This window comes from Carettochelys insculpta, chromosome 9, assembly GCF_033958435.1.
Source record: "Carettochelys insculpta isolate YL-2023 chromosome 9, ASM3395843v1, whole genome shotgun sequence".
Classification (NCBI taxonomy): domain Eukaryota; kingdom Metazoa; phylum Chordata; order Testudines; family Carettochelyidae; genus Carettochelys; species Carettochelys insculpta.
The window spans coordinates 61,477,494-61,493,355 of NC_134145.1; the positions used below are offsets into that span (position 1 = coordinate 61,477,494).

The window sequence follows — 15,862 nt, forward strand, 5'->3', positions numbered from 1 at the left end:
CTTTTTTTTTTTCTTGGACATAAAAATAATGATTCACTTTAAAACAAACTTTGATAAGCTAACATGTTAGACACAGTAAGCTCTAAATATATGCTCCCTATGTGTACTATATGTGTATTTATGGATTTTATGCTCTGATAGCCTAATATGAGTAATTTGATATTTAGAGTATTTAGAGATAAGTGAATGTATTTGGCATTGTGGGTGGTTGGTTGGTGGTCCATAGAAAGGTTTGCTTTGACTGGGGTGGGCTGTGGACCAAAAAGTTGAGAACCACTGATTGAGTGGTGTATAGGAGTAGGTTGAGTGGTGTGTAGGAGTAGATTGTTAAATTTGGGCTCTGGCACACATTTTTTATGCTTTTATTTGATGGCCATATCTTTGATTTACTTATATAGCTGTTTGCAGTATGCCCCATTTTAGCAGGTTTACTAGCTTGAGTTGTTGGAAAGGATGGTAAAATACATGTACTCCAAAGGTGGAGTTAATTTTCTTTTTATTTGATTTCATATTAAATAAATATCTTAAACATTTTCCTTGTTAATTATCCTTTGTTTAAATATTGTTTCTTCTGTCACTATGAATGGTTCAAATATATATTTATATCTAGGTTTTTGTTTGTACTTGTGGTGCACGTCTGCACATGACTTCAGTATTGGTGTTGCGTGTGCGAAAATTCAACCTGCCCAAAGAATGAAAGGGAGAACACTATCTATGGGGCTATTTCATCATGGTAGGATAAGGTGACGCAGAAGATCTAAACTAATGCATGAGAATGGGGCCAACTCAGCTTATTGTTTTGAAAGCAGTGTTTCCCTCCCCAGCACAGAGCAGCCGCATCTACTACTGGGTTGTTGTTTTTTTTTTTTTTTTCCTGCTGTTTTCCAGAGCTCCCCCAGCTGAAGAACAAATCAAGTACGCTGGACTGCTCAGGGCCTCTTCCCACTTCCCTGCAGTGTGATTTCATCCCCAAAGAGATCCTCCTAGCTCTGACCTCTGCTGCCAGTACTGCCTATAGCCCTGAATATTTAAGGCCCCCCAAGAAAGACCAAAGTGGGAAAGACTTCAAGGTACGTGCATTATCTTAGGAATATGTTTTCCTCTTCAGGATAAGAGCTGCTGGAATTGTCCCATTTCAATCTAGACTAGCACATTATCCAGCCGTGTTACCAAAAAGATTGAACACTTTAGTGTCGCATGTTTTCATTCAAGCAGCTAAAAATCTATGTGAATTTAGTTTAACATAGGGACATAGAATCATAGAATACTAGGTCTGGAAGGACCCTCAAGAGGTCATTGAGTCCAGCCCCGTGCCATGAGGGCAGGACCAAGTACTGTCTAGACCATCCCTGTCTTGCCCTTTGTTTCCTATTTTTAATCAGTAACAAATCCAAGGGTGGACTTTTTCCCTCTTACCCCATGACATCATACCATGCTCAAGAGCCTTCGATGAGGGACCCTGGTCTTATTAGAACAGTGTGTTTGTCATCCCAATAAATATTACAGGAAGCTCACAATTCTCAGTGAATAGGCTGGATTCTATTCCCAGCCTAGGATCAGTCTCCCCAATTCAAAGTTCTTTGTATTTTGGATGATCTTCCACATGTTTAGAAGAGAGAGGACAGAGGCCACGTGAGATGTCACTGTCCTTCTTTTATACTTTTTATACTTCCAGCTGCTAGAAAGATCCTTGCTGTGATGTGAGTTAGGTTACCCTCATTGCTTTTGTGTCCTCTTTTTGGAGTATCTGGATATAGGTTGAACCTCTCTAGTCTGGCACTCTTGGGACCTGATTGGTGCTGAACCAGAGAATTTGCCGAACTCTGGGAGGTCAGCGTAGACTACCAGCATTACCAACGCTTTCACTGTTTTCCAGGCTCTTAGAAGTCTGAGTGGAAAATTAATAGGGAGATTTGGAGGTATGGAGGGATGGACACAGAACATAAGAATGACCATACTAGGTCAGACCAAAGGTCCATTTAGCCCAGTATCCTGTCTTCCAACATTGGCCAATGCCAGAGGGAATGAACAGAACAGGTAGTCATTAAGTGATCCATCCTCTGTTGCACATTCACAGCTTCTGGCAAAGAGTAGCTAGGGACATGATCCCTGCCTGTCCTGACTAAGAGCCACTATGGACCTGCCCTCCATGATATTATCTATTTCTTTTTTGAATCCTGTTATTATAGTCTTGACCTTCACAATACCTTCTGGCAAGGAGATCCACGGGGTAACTGTGCATTGTGTTAAAACATACTTCCTTTTGTTTATTTTAAACCTGCTGCCTATTAAATTCATTTGGTGATCCCGAGTTCTTGTGTCATGAGGAGTAAATAATACTTCTTTTATTTACTTCATCCACAACAGTTATGATTTCATAGACCTCTATCATTTTTTCCCTCGGATGTCTCTTTTCTAAAGTGAAAATTCCAAACTTCGTTAGTCTCCCCTCAGATGAAGTTGTTCCATACCCCTCCTCAATTTTGTTGCCCTTTTCTGAAGCTTTTCCAATTCCAATGTATCTTTTTCAGATGGGGCAACCACACCTGAATGCACTATTCAAAAAGTGGATATACCATGGACGTATATAGGGAGACATATACCACTATTTATCTCTCTCCATCCTTAAAACTGATGATTTAGTCTTACCCTTTGTTTCTGATTTTTAATCAGTTACAAACCCAATGGTAGACTTTCCCTCTTATCCTATGACAGCATACCATGCTCAAGAGCTTTTGTTGAGGGACCCTGTCAAAGGCTTTCTGAAAGTATAAGTACACTACAGGTGACAGAAGGGGATTGAGAACTGGGTCCTGGAGAACACTGGCAGAAAGAGGAAAGGACGAAGACGATGGGAAAGAGAGAGAGAGCAAATGGAGAATATACCAAATTATATGTACAGTAATGCTGGCACAGGGCGAAGAAATAATACGGGATCCCAGGCAAGAGTCTGTCGTAAATGGGAAGAAGTGGACACGAGTTCAGAAAGATGGGAACCACAGAACTGTATTGTAAACCAACCCTAACGTGGCCTTATGGAAACTTGTCACACGGGTTTGCTATATAATTAGGGCCCTTTGTTTCTGGGGTTTTATTTTATTTAAAATGACTGGGGAATTTAGCAGTGTTTATTACAAATATTTTGAAAAGGGTGATGGTTGATGGGGGAAAAAAACAACTTCACAGTTTTCTGGGTGATTACTGGAATTAATAATGGGGAATGAGAGAGCAGGAAAAACAGCAAGTAGAGAAGAGGACCAGCGTTAGAAGGGGAAGTGGATGTGGACAATTAACCTGCTCCCTGTCCATCTTGCTTCCTACTGCTCAGGGAAGCAGATGGGGCTGCACTCAGCAGGTGGGGTCAGGAGGGGCCTCAGTCCAACAGGGGGAGCAGGCTGCAGCCTTGCACTCCTCTTTGTGGGCCTGTTTCTGCAGTGCTCAGGTTATTATGGCTGCTGAGACCAGACTTCTTGTCTGACTGACTGCCCCCCTGCGGAAAGGTAGCAGTTACCAGCCGGAGGTTAGTTCTCCTCTGCTGTGCCTGGACAATGGGTTTTCCTAAACCAGGGAATTTTTCAGAGAAATGTCATACAAATGTAGAAAATTGTTAGTGACCATTTTGCTATTTGCCTTCTATTGTGTAAATATTCCTAGTAACATCTCCCTGTTTCTCTCTCTGTCTCTCTGATTGTTGGTGGTGTTGTTCTTGTCAGCTCTCTAAGCATAAGCAACTCAGCTCTCTATGTAACCCCTTAGAATGACGAGCTTAGGATTTTCCACTGTATTTCATGGCCTTAGGATTTTTCACTGAGGAGTGTTTGTGCTTGCTCTTCAGGGGAGCATGCGTGCTCCAGATGGGCTCTGGCATCATCCTATTCGTAGAAACAAATTCAGATACCTCATCGACCATCCCATCTGTCTGACAGGCGCTGGACGGTAAGCAAACGGGCGTAAGGGAGATGGTGAAAGTGGAGAAATATGAGGAGTGGGAACATCCCTACTCTTCACATCTACTGGCCAGGATGGCAAACACTCCGGTATTTGCTGGGAAATAAACAAGTGGAAATGATGCCCAATGATCTGCAGAGATTTGTCAGGGCAGGGAAATGAGAATGTGCCAGTCAGATGCCATCCTTACCAGAAATTAGACACACACGCACATTTTGGTATGTTAGTTTGAAAAGGACCCCCTGACCAATGTTATTTCAAACCTGGTAGTTCCTGGCAGATTTGTCTTCACTGAAGTGATTAAGCTAGCTAAAAATATCACTGTATCAATTTCAACTTGACTGGCCAAGTGTAGCAAGATTCCAGATATAGCCTTTATCAGGATGCACAGAAATGGTCCCTTGGACTGACTAGTGAGTGGAGTGCCCCGTGATGAGGTCAATAAATGAGCACTTTCCCTCTATTTCCTCAGGGATGTCTCATTTCTATATGATATATCTGGAAAAGAAGATGTAAGAAAGATGTCTCCAGCAAGCCCATTACCTGAACCACATCGTGAGGGTTCATCCGTGACTACTGCTGTGAGTGCTGAAGTTTGACTAACCTTTCTCATTTCATTTGCACATTTGTTCATAGTGATCTAGCACTTTCTTCACCAGTCTGAACCCCTGCTGATTCTTCTTTACCTTTCCCAGTACTAGTGAATGTTTAGGAGGAAGATATTCATCATAATAGCCACTGTGGGTCTGGTGAAAAGTGTATTTCAGTTACTCTCTCTCTGTGCCTGTCTCAGCTGTAGTGCCTGCAGAGAGAGGTGTAGGAGCACTGGTTGCATGGGCTTTCAGTTTAAACTCCATCAGGTCTAGCTGCTTCCAACCGTAATCATGTTAAGTAATCATATAGCTGCACTAACGGTGTGTGTAGGGGGGAGCGCAGCTGTTCTTGCAGGCGTTAATGTACCGAATGCTGTGCTTCCGTTACAATTCTTTCCATTTGTTGTGGTGGTAAAGATTTTAAACTTGATTCAGGTCTATGTATAGATTTAGGGGAAAAATGGGAAAGCAGTCCAGAAGCTTCTGCACAAGGCTTGCTCTTTAAGCAACTGCAACACATACCTCTTCTGGGGGGATAGTGGGGATTTGGGTGTACCTTTTACCATTGTTTCATGCTCTGATTTCTCCCCTCTGTCCTTGGAAGACAAATGTAACAGATAGCCTGGTCCCTGAAGAATTTCACATTGTGAAGAACAGAGGAATCCTGGGCTTGGAGTATTACGATGAGTGAGTTCTTGCTTGGTTTACAAAGAATTCTCCTCCATGTTTAATGTCCTGCATTGCACAGTAGAATGGGACAAGGTAACAGGGTCAGGAGCACTGGCCAAATAGATGCAACCTAATCTAAGGGAGAAGAGTATATTAAGTCTGGCCAAGCAGTTGTGTGAAGATCATATCCAGAAAAAGTGCTGCAGAAGAAATGTCAAACAGCACCTGTTCCTGCATAGTTGTCTGAACAATGCTTTTCTAGCCATTCCTGTGTGATGGCTAAAGGAGGCCAAACCTCTCTTTATCTTTCATCCCTCTGTCTGCCTTTCAAGCAGTGAGCTCTCACATGTATTTCTGGTTAGGTCTGAATGTGACAATAGACATAGTATGAGATCCCAGAGTTATAGAAACATAGCATGTAGGGTAGAAGGTCCTCATGAAGTCATCTAATCCAGCAATTTTAAGGCAATGCTTGGATACTTCTTAAAGTCATAGCTGGCTGTTGCAGGAGTTTAAGGGGAGTGTCTCTGTCTTTTTACAGTCTTTTCTACCTTTTAGAATTTCATTCTACAATAAAGCTAGGCAGGTTTCTCTCATGCTACATAGTAGATCTTCAGTGCTGCAGTTGAAATCCTGAAGCACCGTACTCAAGTTTTTCACCTTTTAGTTTTGCTGGCCAAGAGTTTTGAAATGAGTTCACTAAACCTTGACCAAACAAGTCTAGAGAGTCTCCTTTTAAACCCTCAGTGCCATGACTTTGTTGGGGGGTCACTTTCTCATCTTTCTTTTGTTTCTATCAGGGAACAAAAGACTGAGATTATGAATTAAATCCCAGACTTCTGAGTGGCCATATATATAATATTTTCTTAATATAAGTAATAGTAATAATAATATTATTACTGTGTTATGCTTTTGCAGTTATTTGTATGATGGTAGCATCTAGGATCCCCATTTACGCACTTGAACACCATTGTGCTGTGTGCTATATAAACTCAGAACAAAAGGGCAGTCCCTTACTCTGAGTTTACATCTTCTACAGCATCTGTGAGTCAGCTCTGAATTCTACCACTAAGCTGGAATATTATCTGAGACCAGTTTTAATTGTTTTGTTTGTTACAGTAAGTATACAACTCTACTTGAAGATAGTGAAAATAGACTGCGGTTATTCCCATCCATGTGAGTGCTGCTCTGTACACATAGATTTTAGAAAAGAATGACTCAATGGATTTAAATTCTGTGTAACCTTGTAGCATTTTATATAAACTAATGGCATGTCCTTTCTTTGGACCATAAGGAAGCCATCTGGGAGATTAGAAGTCATCCAGCTGATGAAAGTGATGGACACCATGCTGGAGAAGGCTGGAGTATATGATGAGCAAATTGGAATAACAGGACCTTCACAGGTAATATTTTGTCAAAATCCTGAGAAAAAACATCCTCGTGTTTAAGATGTCTCCCAGAGGTTGAATTCTAAAGCTATATACTACTGTGGGTCTTCCTTCTCATCCTGGTACTACTGATGCAGACTGTTCCTTGCTGAGGATACCTTCTTGGGATTTGGTCTGGTTTAGGAAGACTCAAAGGATGGCACCATGACATTAAGTGTAGGATTTTCCTGCTGCAAGTGTTGCCAATGAGGGACATAATTTGCATGGTTAGAGTGAAAGAATTAAACCAGTAGATCATGACTACAAAAGGAGACCCAATAGCTTCTGATACAAGTTGACTGAGAAGTGTTTTTCAGAAATCTATCCAGGCCTGAAATAAGATGTCAGAGAATCTCTCTCTCTCGGGGTTATTTTCAGGTATTACATGCATAGAAATGGGGCAGACCTGGACATGGAGTGTGAGGTATTTAACAACACTCAGTATCTGCCTAACTGTTCCCATTGGAGTAAATGGAAGGGTCCCATCAATGCTGATGGGAGCAGAATTAGCCCAATACTGAACACTTCTGAAAACCATACCATTGAGCAAATGCACAATCGCTCTTTCTCCAGTACGCTCTGCATTACTGTTTTCATCTGAATAGAACTCTATCACAAGCGGTTTGTTTTTGAAAATCTTTATTCCAAGGTCATCACTGTCCAAGGATAAATTCCTTGACAAAGTCTGCAAAATTCCTGATTTTGTTTTTTGCCAGCTGCACAATGTATTGGAGGTTCTGAAGACAGAGCAAAATATTTATAACATCGTGTTTCACGAGGTGATTCGACAGGTCAGTGTGGATTGTGCAGAGAGAGGAGAACTGCTTTCTAAGCTTAGGTGAGAATTCAGAGTTCCTTTTCAGATTATAGCTGTGTTCTGACTTGTTTGGTATTTCATAAAACAATGTTGCTGCCAGGAATGTTAAGAATAAACAACTGTCATTCACTTCAGTGTTGCTGCCCTCTTCTCTGTAAGTGATGTCTAGTGGAAGAAGCTGTGAGTAGAGCAGATTAGCTGAATGTCCCTTTGTGGTCAACATTCTTATACCATTCTCTTAGGTATCTTGTTTCTCGCACAATGGGATAGTTCAAGAATGTTAAAATCTTGGTTTCAAATGCTCAGAAGATTATGACATAGAAATTTCCAAACTCAGTGGAAAGAGGATCCTCTCATTAGATACTGAATTAACAAATGTGCATTCTTAGAACGGTAAGATAATTTTCCCAGTTTACTGTGTCTCCTTCTATTACAGGCAGAGGTATGTTACTCTACTGGATCGGATCCCACAACAGATGAGAAACCTTTACAAAGAAATGATGGCACAACGAGTAATAGATAGACACATTACAGAAGAGCTGTACCGTTTTAAGGAATCTGTTGGACAGCTGACCAGGTCTGAATCACAACTGATCTTCAGAAATCCACCTTCTGTGCAGTAGATTTTCATGTTTCATACTGTGGGTCAGAGCAGTATTAACTCCCTTTTCTCTTATGCAAAGGTTCGCCCCACACAGACACTCTGAGTACCAGTCCTGTAGAACAGTAGCATGGGTGGCAGCAAAGTCTCTTCTCTTTATTCAAATCAGAGTGGATAACTGTTCTATTGCAGTGAGCTGTGTGAGGTCCGAGAACATGACTTCAGGGTAACCAGAGAAGCAGAACGGGCCCATGAGGAGCTGGCTGATGCAGTCCGGGATGCTGAGCTGAATGCAAAGTGAGTTTTTGCAGCCCAGGGAAAGTTGGAGTGCAGGTGACATTTCTGAAGCAATATGATCCCTTTGAGTTAAAGGTAAAGCAAGTACTTCTGCTACTATCTCATAGGAGACATGCACAGTGTTTACTCTCTGTGGGAACGGATGTGACACACTGATTTCTTTTTCTTTAGGACATTGTAGACGGAAGTGGGAAATATCAATTTCTCTCTTTGGGAAACTAGTCATTTCCATGCAATATATTTTACAGAAATCTCTCTAATAATGTCAAACTTCTTGAAGCAATACATTGTTTAAATGTTTCAAGTTTTTCTGTTTAAAAGTCCTTTGTATTTGCTGTGTATGTTCCTGATTTAATGATTTTGACTAAGTACTGCCCCTTTCCCTTAGCCCATTTCTAAGTTCCTTGGCTCTTGACAGTCTGCAAAAAACATCTCGGACCTCATGAGTTCTTGAACTCTGAGGGGTCAACTGGTGCAGCGTGTGTCAGTCTTTCTCTGAGTAATGAGACACCTAACCCCAGGAAAGAGATTGTACTATGCATAGAACAGCCTAAACTGAGCACAGATTTGTCTCCAGACTTGTTGGGAACTCACAATGGGCAGCATATCAATAAAAAGATCTATTTTGGGTTCAGGGGAAAGGAACTATGGGAGTGGTAGGTAGGAAGTCTGGTAGCTGAGGAAAGGGAACTGGCTGGCCAGGTGTCTGAAATGTTCGGAAGCTGCAAGAAAGACAAAAAACTACGTTAGGAGTAGAGGATTATGGATTCCAGTAGTGTACCTCTGTCGTCTTCTGTGCTGTGTACTTTTAGCTGCATCAGACTTAGGGTATTAGAGGGTTAGATGGGTGCTGTAATATCTGTTATTGAACCAGCTTCTGTTGGTGAAAGAGATAAGCTTTCAAGTGACAAAAGCTCAAAAGTGTCTCTCTCTCACCAACAGAAGCTGGTCCAATAAAGATATTACCTTACTCACACCTTGTCTTTCTGTCTTCTTCTCTCAGTCTTGTGGAAGACTATCGTGAGTTGTATGAGTTACAGAGAGCAAGGCTTGAGGCCCAGCTGCTCCAGTTAACGCAAGAGAAAGAAATCTGGAGCTCAGCTGCATATGACCTGGCAATGAAGGTAGGTAGAGAAAGTATCATGGAGGATACCATCTTACTATACAATACAAACCATTGTTTAAATCCCCATAGCTACTTGCTAGGGTGTATTCAGCTTTGGCCATCCTCTGTCGTGCACTGAAGCTTTGTAAGAAAATTTCTACTGGCATTTAAACCCAAGTAAGGTAGTGTGACAAGTAAGCTCCCTCCTCCTCAAGGAACATACTCAGACTGTTAGGTTGTGGATCAAACTGATGACAGTAGGTGTCTTTGCCCTCTTTTGTCTCTGCTGTTGTCGCATGCTGTCCATGTATTTGCTGTAGTGGCCATCAGCATATAAGTAATCCGCAAACTGTACTTTGGGGCCAATGAAAGCAACATCTATTCAGATCTTTCACTCCCCATAGCAGGGTTGTCATGTGTCTGGTGATGAGGGAAGACGCTGGACAGTTGTCCATGGCCTGAGTTTGTAGTGGAAGGTGGGCCTCTCAGGGGGTCTGCAGAGCAGAAGAGTCATGATGTACAGCCACGGTGGTAGGATACTAGTCTATATTTCCTGGCATATTCACATGCCATGAGTAAGTTATGCTATTGGTCATCACTCACCAACCTGTGACAGAGACAGTCTGCCTCTGTTTGGGTACAGCACCGAGCAATAATATGTGCAGCAGAAGGAAGTCATGCTAGTACCACCTATTCCACTGGGGAGTCAGTCAGGAGCAGCTGTTGAGGAGACACAGCTAAAACTCACTTTGACAGCAGGAGGGAAGCCCTGGGCCATCCTGAGCCACCCAAGAAACAGGACAAGGCAAAGAAAAAGAACAGTGGAGCTTGGGCTATAACAGTGAAAAGCAGAGACAAGGTGGCAAAAAAAGTGAGCAGAGCCAAGGGAAAGAGACCGAGAATAATGGCAGAAATCCATGAGGGGTGCTTGAAAGAAAAATAAGGCAGGGGAGATATATTAGGGGAGTAATGCCAAGTGGGGAGTGGAGAGAAGGAACGGCAAGGGCAGTCAAATGATGGGAAACAAGCTCAAGGGAAGATGGTGAATGCTGCAGTGGGGAAGGAAGAGAGAACTGTATTTCTGGAGGTGTGGGGTCACACTAGGGGGTGAGTCACAGGAAGTCTGTCTGTCCTGGCCCGGTAAATCCTGAGGGCAGTTCTGTCTGTAGATTCTTAGCTTAAAGAGCGCAAGTGTAAAGTCACCTTTTTGGGGTACGTTTCTTACACAGTGGAGCTTGAGTCAGTTATCTCCCTGGTTGTTCTCTAACCTCCCAACAATCCATAGTAAGTAATTGTGTTTCTTGCAGGTGATTGAAAGAAACCAGCTCACACTGGCTCGCAGGCTCTATGTTAGTGAAAAGGCATGGACCAAAGTCATCAAACACTTCTTAGTGCTTCTGGCATCACAGGTAGAGAGAGCCTGTTTGTGATGTGCGACTGTGCTGTGGAGAAATATGTGTTTGGAGAATTTGTATCTGTGCAGGGTCCACCTGTCTCAGTGCAGAATTTTATGCTTCCCAGTTACTGTATGAACTTGGAGTCCTGGCTTAGGATTGAATGATCATTATGGTTTGAAGAGGTTTTCTGTCTCCCCATCTCTTTCTCTCCATTCCTCTCCCTGCTGTTTCTTCTTGGTCTTCTCTATCCTCCTTGCTCTTTCTTAACTCATTTCCTCTCTCTGTTTTCCCTTCTCTTCATGGCTTTTCCTTCTCTCCTGTTCATCCTCAGAGGATGAAGCCAAATCAGTGCCAATGTAATCGTATCCTCACCAGTGCTGGCCTGGCATATTTGCCTTCTGATAGAACAAGACATCCTGTGGTACCTTATAGACTAACTATATAGACTAACTTATAGTCTAACTATAGACTAACATGGCTACCTCTCTGATATTTGCCTTCTGATGTTTCAGCACAACACAAAACTCAGGTGCTGAGCTGAGTCATGTGTGCCTTGGTCCTAGTGCTGCTAGAAGTTGAAACTCTCTAATCCAGCACACTCTCATTTGGCAACATCTGTAATCCAAAATGATTGTAGTTAGCCAGATGACCACTTATCATGGGTGTGGGCAAGCTTCCCAAGGTCCCATAAAGTTTTACAAACACCAGGCCTGTCTCTCAGTGTTCTGTGCTGTTATTTAGCTGTAACGTACCCTTAAATGTCTCCTAAGAGCCCAGTAGGAAGTGAAAATGTTAATAATGCTGCTAGACAATACCAATATCCCGTGGTCCAGCAAATTCTCTCATTTGGCACTGGTCGGGTCCCAAGGCAGCCAGACTAGAGAGGTTCAACCTGTAGTGAAATGTACAGCTCCCAGTTTCCATATGTATGCTGTGGAACTGCAGAACATTTCCTGCTTCAGAAGGGGAAGTGGTCATTGTTCTGATCCCAGTAAAATGGAAGGTCCCTTTGTTTATAGGTCTCCCATTCTCCCTTGTCATGCATACAGGACACAGCAGACCTTTCCGATTTGCAGGAGATGACTGAGGAATTCAGGGAGGTGTTGGGCCGCATTGGAGTTGAAGTGGAACAGGCTGAAAATTCCAGCAGGGAGAAGCTGCGAATTGTTCAGAATAGTCTTACTAAGTGGATGCAATATTTCCGGGAGAACGTTTTGTGAGTGTGCAGGAGTGCTTGTTTAATTTGTGTAGTAGTACACTAGCTGCCTCCACTTCCTTTGTGTTACAGAAGATTGCAGGGCACCAAACATGACAGCTTGTATTTAACCAAAACCCCCATTAGCTCACTAGGTGCAAGTGGCATACAGCTTACCATTGTTCTCTTAGGTTTGATGTTCGTTTATTCGGAAAGCCTTGACCTCAGTTGAAATCTGCCAGCTTCAATGTGGTAGTCTAGACTTCTGTGTCTACCTTGTGCAATAACTTTTAGTCCTCCACTGAAAAACAGGAAACAAAAATTTTCAGAGTACACTGTGAGATCTGCTTGTCTATTACCAGGAGGACTTTGCAGTGAATGGAGAAATGATGACTTATGATGAAATGTGACTAAAATACAAGTGTTCAGGATAACATCCAATTCCTCAGAGGCAATGTAGTTTCTAAGGTTTTTGGACCTTGTATTTGTTTTACGTTTGTTCCGTGCCAAACACAATCGAATTCTGATTCATGACTGGGGCTCCTGGACCTTCCACATTACATGTAATTAATAATATATGACCCCTTTTCATCTCAAGAGATGGTGGTTAGCAGTGGCGGTGAGGATCTATGGTCAGTGTTTGAGTCTGCAGGTTCTCTCATGGCTCACGTCCAATATTGGATTTGCACAGTTGACTGAAATAAGCACATCAGTCTATTTTTGAATTCTTGAGTCTGAGAGCTTTTCCTTCTAAGACGAAGTTCTTTTGCATGGATTGCACATATACTATCAAAGGATGATGTGCCCTGTCATAACAGTCGTTGTCAGGTATTTTGATCTGATGATGTAGATTCCCAGGATTTTGGATCAACGCTGAATTTTTTTCATCGCATTTTTGCATGTAACCTGGCATCTTAGCTTTGGTCTTCCTCTTGTTCTCAGCTCATGTGACAGTTCACCGAAGAGGATTTCTTTGGGAAGACGTTCGTCACCCATTCTTCTCACATGACCAAACCAACAGTCTTCTGCTGTATGAGGATTGCTATGAGGCTGGTTATGCCGGATCTTGACAGGACATCTGCATTTGAAACTTTATCATTTAATAATAATGACAATGATAAAGGTTGATTAAATAAAAGGATCTACGGTTTATTATTTCATATCTGATGGAAGGGACCGTATTATATCCTAACTGCTAAAACGCTCTAAAACAATATTTCTTCAATGGCAAAGTGTTAACAAAAAGCCTACTTTAAAGGAGAAAAGAGAGAATATAATGTAAAATACAGTAACCATTAAACACTTCTTATAGTCTTCAAATGATAACTGTGGCTTGCTTTTGAAACAGGAGTTAAGTGTTAAATCCTGATTGTAGAAATCTTCCTCCCACAGTATAACCTCAAATAACACTTGAAAAATGCATGTTTATAATTCTGAAATGTTCATAATTCTAAACAAAACACAATGGTTGTTCTTTCAAAAGTTTGTAGCTGAACATTGTCATAATACAGCTTTTAAACTTTGCTTTGCAGAAGAAAAAATGCTGCTTTCTCTTTTTATTTAGCATTTACATTTATCACAGTACTTTACTGTGTTTCCTTTGTTTAATTTTGTGTCACCTCTGCTGCTGTTTGATTATGAACTTCCACTTCCCAATGAGGTCTGTAGTTCACTGCTCAATTCGTAACTCTGGTGTTTATAACACAGAGGATCTATTGCATGAGAGACCTCATTGAAGACACTGGGAGTTCTGCTGCTGACTTCAAATGGACCAAAGACTCCACCCTCTGACTTTATAACCCAAGCTTACTTTCTGAGAGGTTACTCTCTGGTCTGACAGTGATCTTGTTTGTTTGTTGTCTAAGTTTGGTGATTTTTGTACTTAAATGCAAATAAGTGAAATGCCAACATTTATTTTGACTGACTTGACTTAAACCCTTGTACTTCATTCTGTCTCAGGACAAAACTTCTAGCTGACCACAGGAGTACCCCAGTTGTTGTCCTTCAGTCTCAATAGGTCTCCATGTAGTGTGAGGTCTTCCTGTTTTTTCCATTTTCCTTGAGGGTTCCACTGGAGAGTTTAACAGGCTATGCTGAATGATGGTTTTCTGAGAGCATGGCCGAGCCATCCCCACTTTCTTCATTTGATTTGAACATCAAGTGGTTCTTGTCCCGCTTTGTTCCAACGTTCCTCATTTGTTACCAAGCCTTGCCATTTGATGCGAAGGATGTATCTCAGGCAGATGTTTATGATGTAGCTCGTGATTTGAAGACCTTTTGGTATGCCAGGTCTTGCATCCCTATAAGAGCAGACCCTTTACATTTATTTTAATGTAATGCTAATGTTACAAAAATGAGACACTATAAGTCAGAAGATGCAAAATGTAATGTTTTCGTAATGATATTAGCTTGATTGTCATCCTCGTTCTACTTACTTGCTGAGCTATACATTTAAAAGTAAAATAAGAATAAAATATTATTTTAAGAAGAATTTTTCCTGGTGATTAAACTATTAGTGAAGGACAGCATTGTGTCACTTTCATTCACAGTCTTACTGATGACTAGACATTCAGTTTTTGTTTGCTGTCCACTCTTTCTGTACTTGAAGCAATTTTTTTTCCTAAATGGTGCTCCACATACTTTTGTGATTCTAGTGGAGGGAATGTGAGTCAGAATGTAAGTACTATTTATTTAGGTGGGGTGGAGGTCCTAAAGACCTTTCCTTTAGCAGATGGGCCTCGTTTCAAGTACAGGGTATAGTACATAGTGGGACATACATATATTATAAGTTTATTTTTGCACATTCTGAAGCAATGTTTCTCTTGTATCTCATCCCTTCTTTCTCAGTTTCTCTCCAGGCCCTTCCAGTAGGAAAGCAAGCGTTTGTAACATCAAAGGAGATGTGTTGGAGGAAATCCTAGGGGACTTCAAGAACTTGGAAAATGTAAGTATGTTCCTCTAGCCTACAAACTAGGCTGCTAATAAATAATTAATGTTTAGTTCTACAGATGCTCTGAAGAATAGAAATAAAGCAAAGCTCCAAGTTAAATGATACTTAGTTTTCCATATCTTGTTTCATTTTGGGCTAAAAGGGTTCCATCCCTGTTCTGTTGCACTTCTGGGCAGTGACCCAGCCAGCTGAGAGCTGTTTCTGGAATGGCATACTCATTACTTTCTTTTCAGATGTTGAATGAGGATCTGGAGCAGTATGGAGGGGACATTCTGCTAATGAAGAGGGAGACCCTCAAGAGTGCTGTCAACCTGCAGAAACGCTGGACGGAGCTGGGACACACAGTGCTTTGTCGTCACAAGGATATTAATGGGGCATTGCCTCCAGAGCTCAGGGCCATGAAAGAATTAAATGAACGTGCAAGTGAGCTATGCCAGCAGTACAGCATAAGAATAAATGGGGAGAATGGTAAGGAATGACCAGTCTTGTGATTTAGTCTTTCTTTCATTGTGTCAATGAAAGAGTGACTGGAAGAGAACCAGCTGACATAATTTACTTGGACTTTCAAAAAGCTTTTGACAAAGTCTCTAACAAAAGGCTCCTATGGAAGGAAGGTCTGTGTGGGAAGCCAGAGAGTGAATCTACAGTGTATTAGCCTGCCAGTCGCTAAGTCACCATGCTGACGCTAGAGAACAACAAGAAGTCCTGTGGCACCTTATAGACTAACAGATATTTTGGAGCATAAGCTTTCATGGGCAAAAACCTGCTTTGTCAGATGCATGAGTGCGTGCTGACCCTGAGTCAGTGCTCTTCAAGTTTGGTGTTTGAAATGGGAGTACATCAAAGTGCACTGTGAAACTACT

The 15,862-nt window shown here is 41.7% G+C and overlaps 1 protein-coding gene across 1 annotated transcript in view; it reads left to right on the forward strand.

Annotated features, from left to right (window-relative positions):
• The first annotated feature begins 937 nt into the window (after window positions 1–937).
• Window positions 938–15,862, forward strand: part of AXDND1 (axonemal dynein light chain domain containing 1) — a 33,435-nt gene continuing 18,510 nt past the window's right edge. Inside the window, exons 1-14 of the mRNA XM_075002746.1 lie at window positions 938–1,070; window positions 3,836–3,936; window positions 4,421–4,529; window positions 5,146–5,228; window positions 6,330–6,386; window positions 6,505–6,613; window positions 7,354–7,475; window positions 7,891–8,031; window positions 8,248–8,352; window positions 9,356–9,476; window positions 10,765–10,866; window positions 11,904–12,070; window positions 14,897–14,993; window positions 15,233–15,467. Of these exons, the coding sequence (XP_074858847.1) occupies window positions 3,842–3,936; window positions 4,421–4,529; window positions 5,146–5,228; window positions 6,330–6,386; window positions 6,505–6,613; window positions 7,354–7,475; window positions 7,891–8,031; window positions 8,248–8,352; window positions 9,356–9,476; window positions 10,765–10,866; window positions 11,904–12,070; window positions 14,897–14,993; window positions 15,233–15,467 (1,543 nt within the window). The 5' untranslated portion in view covers window positions 938–1,070; window positions 3,836–3,841. The remainder of the gene's footprint in view (window positions 1,071–3,835; window positions 3,937–4,420; window positions 4,530–5,145; window positions 5,229–6,329; window positions 6,387–6,504; window positions 6,614–7,353; window positions 7,476–7,890; window positions 8,032–8,247; window positions 8,353–9,355; window positions 9,477–10,764; window positions 10,867–11,903; window positions 12,071–14,896; window positions 14,994–15,232; window positions 15,468–15,862) is intronic.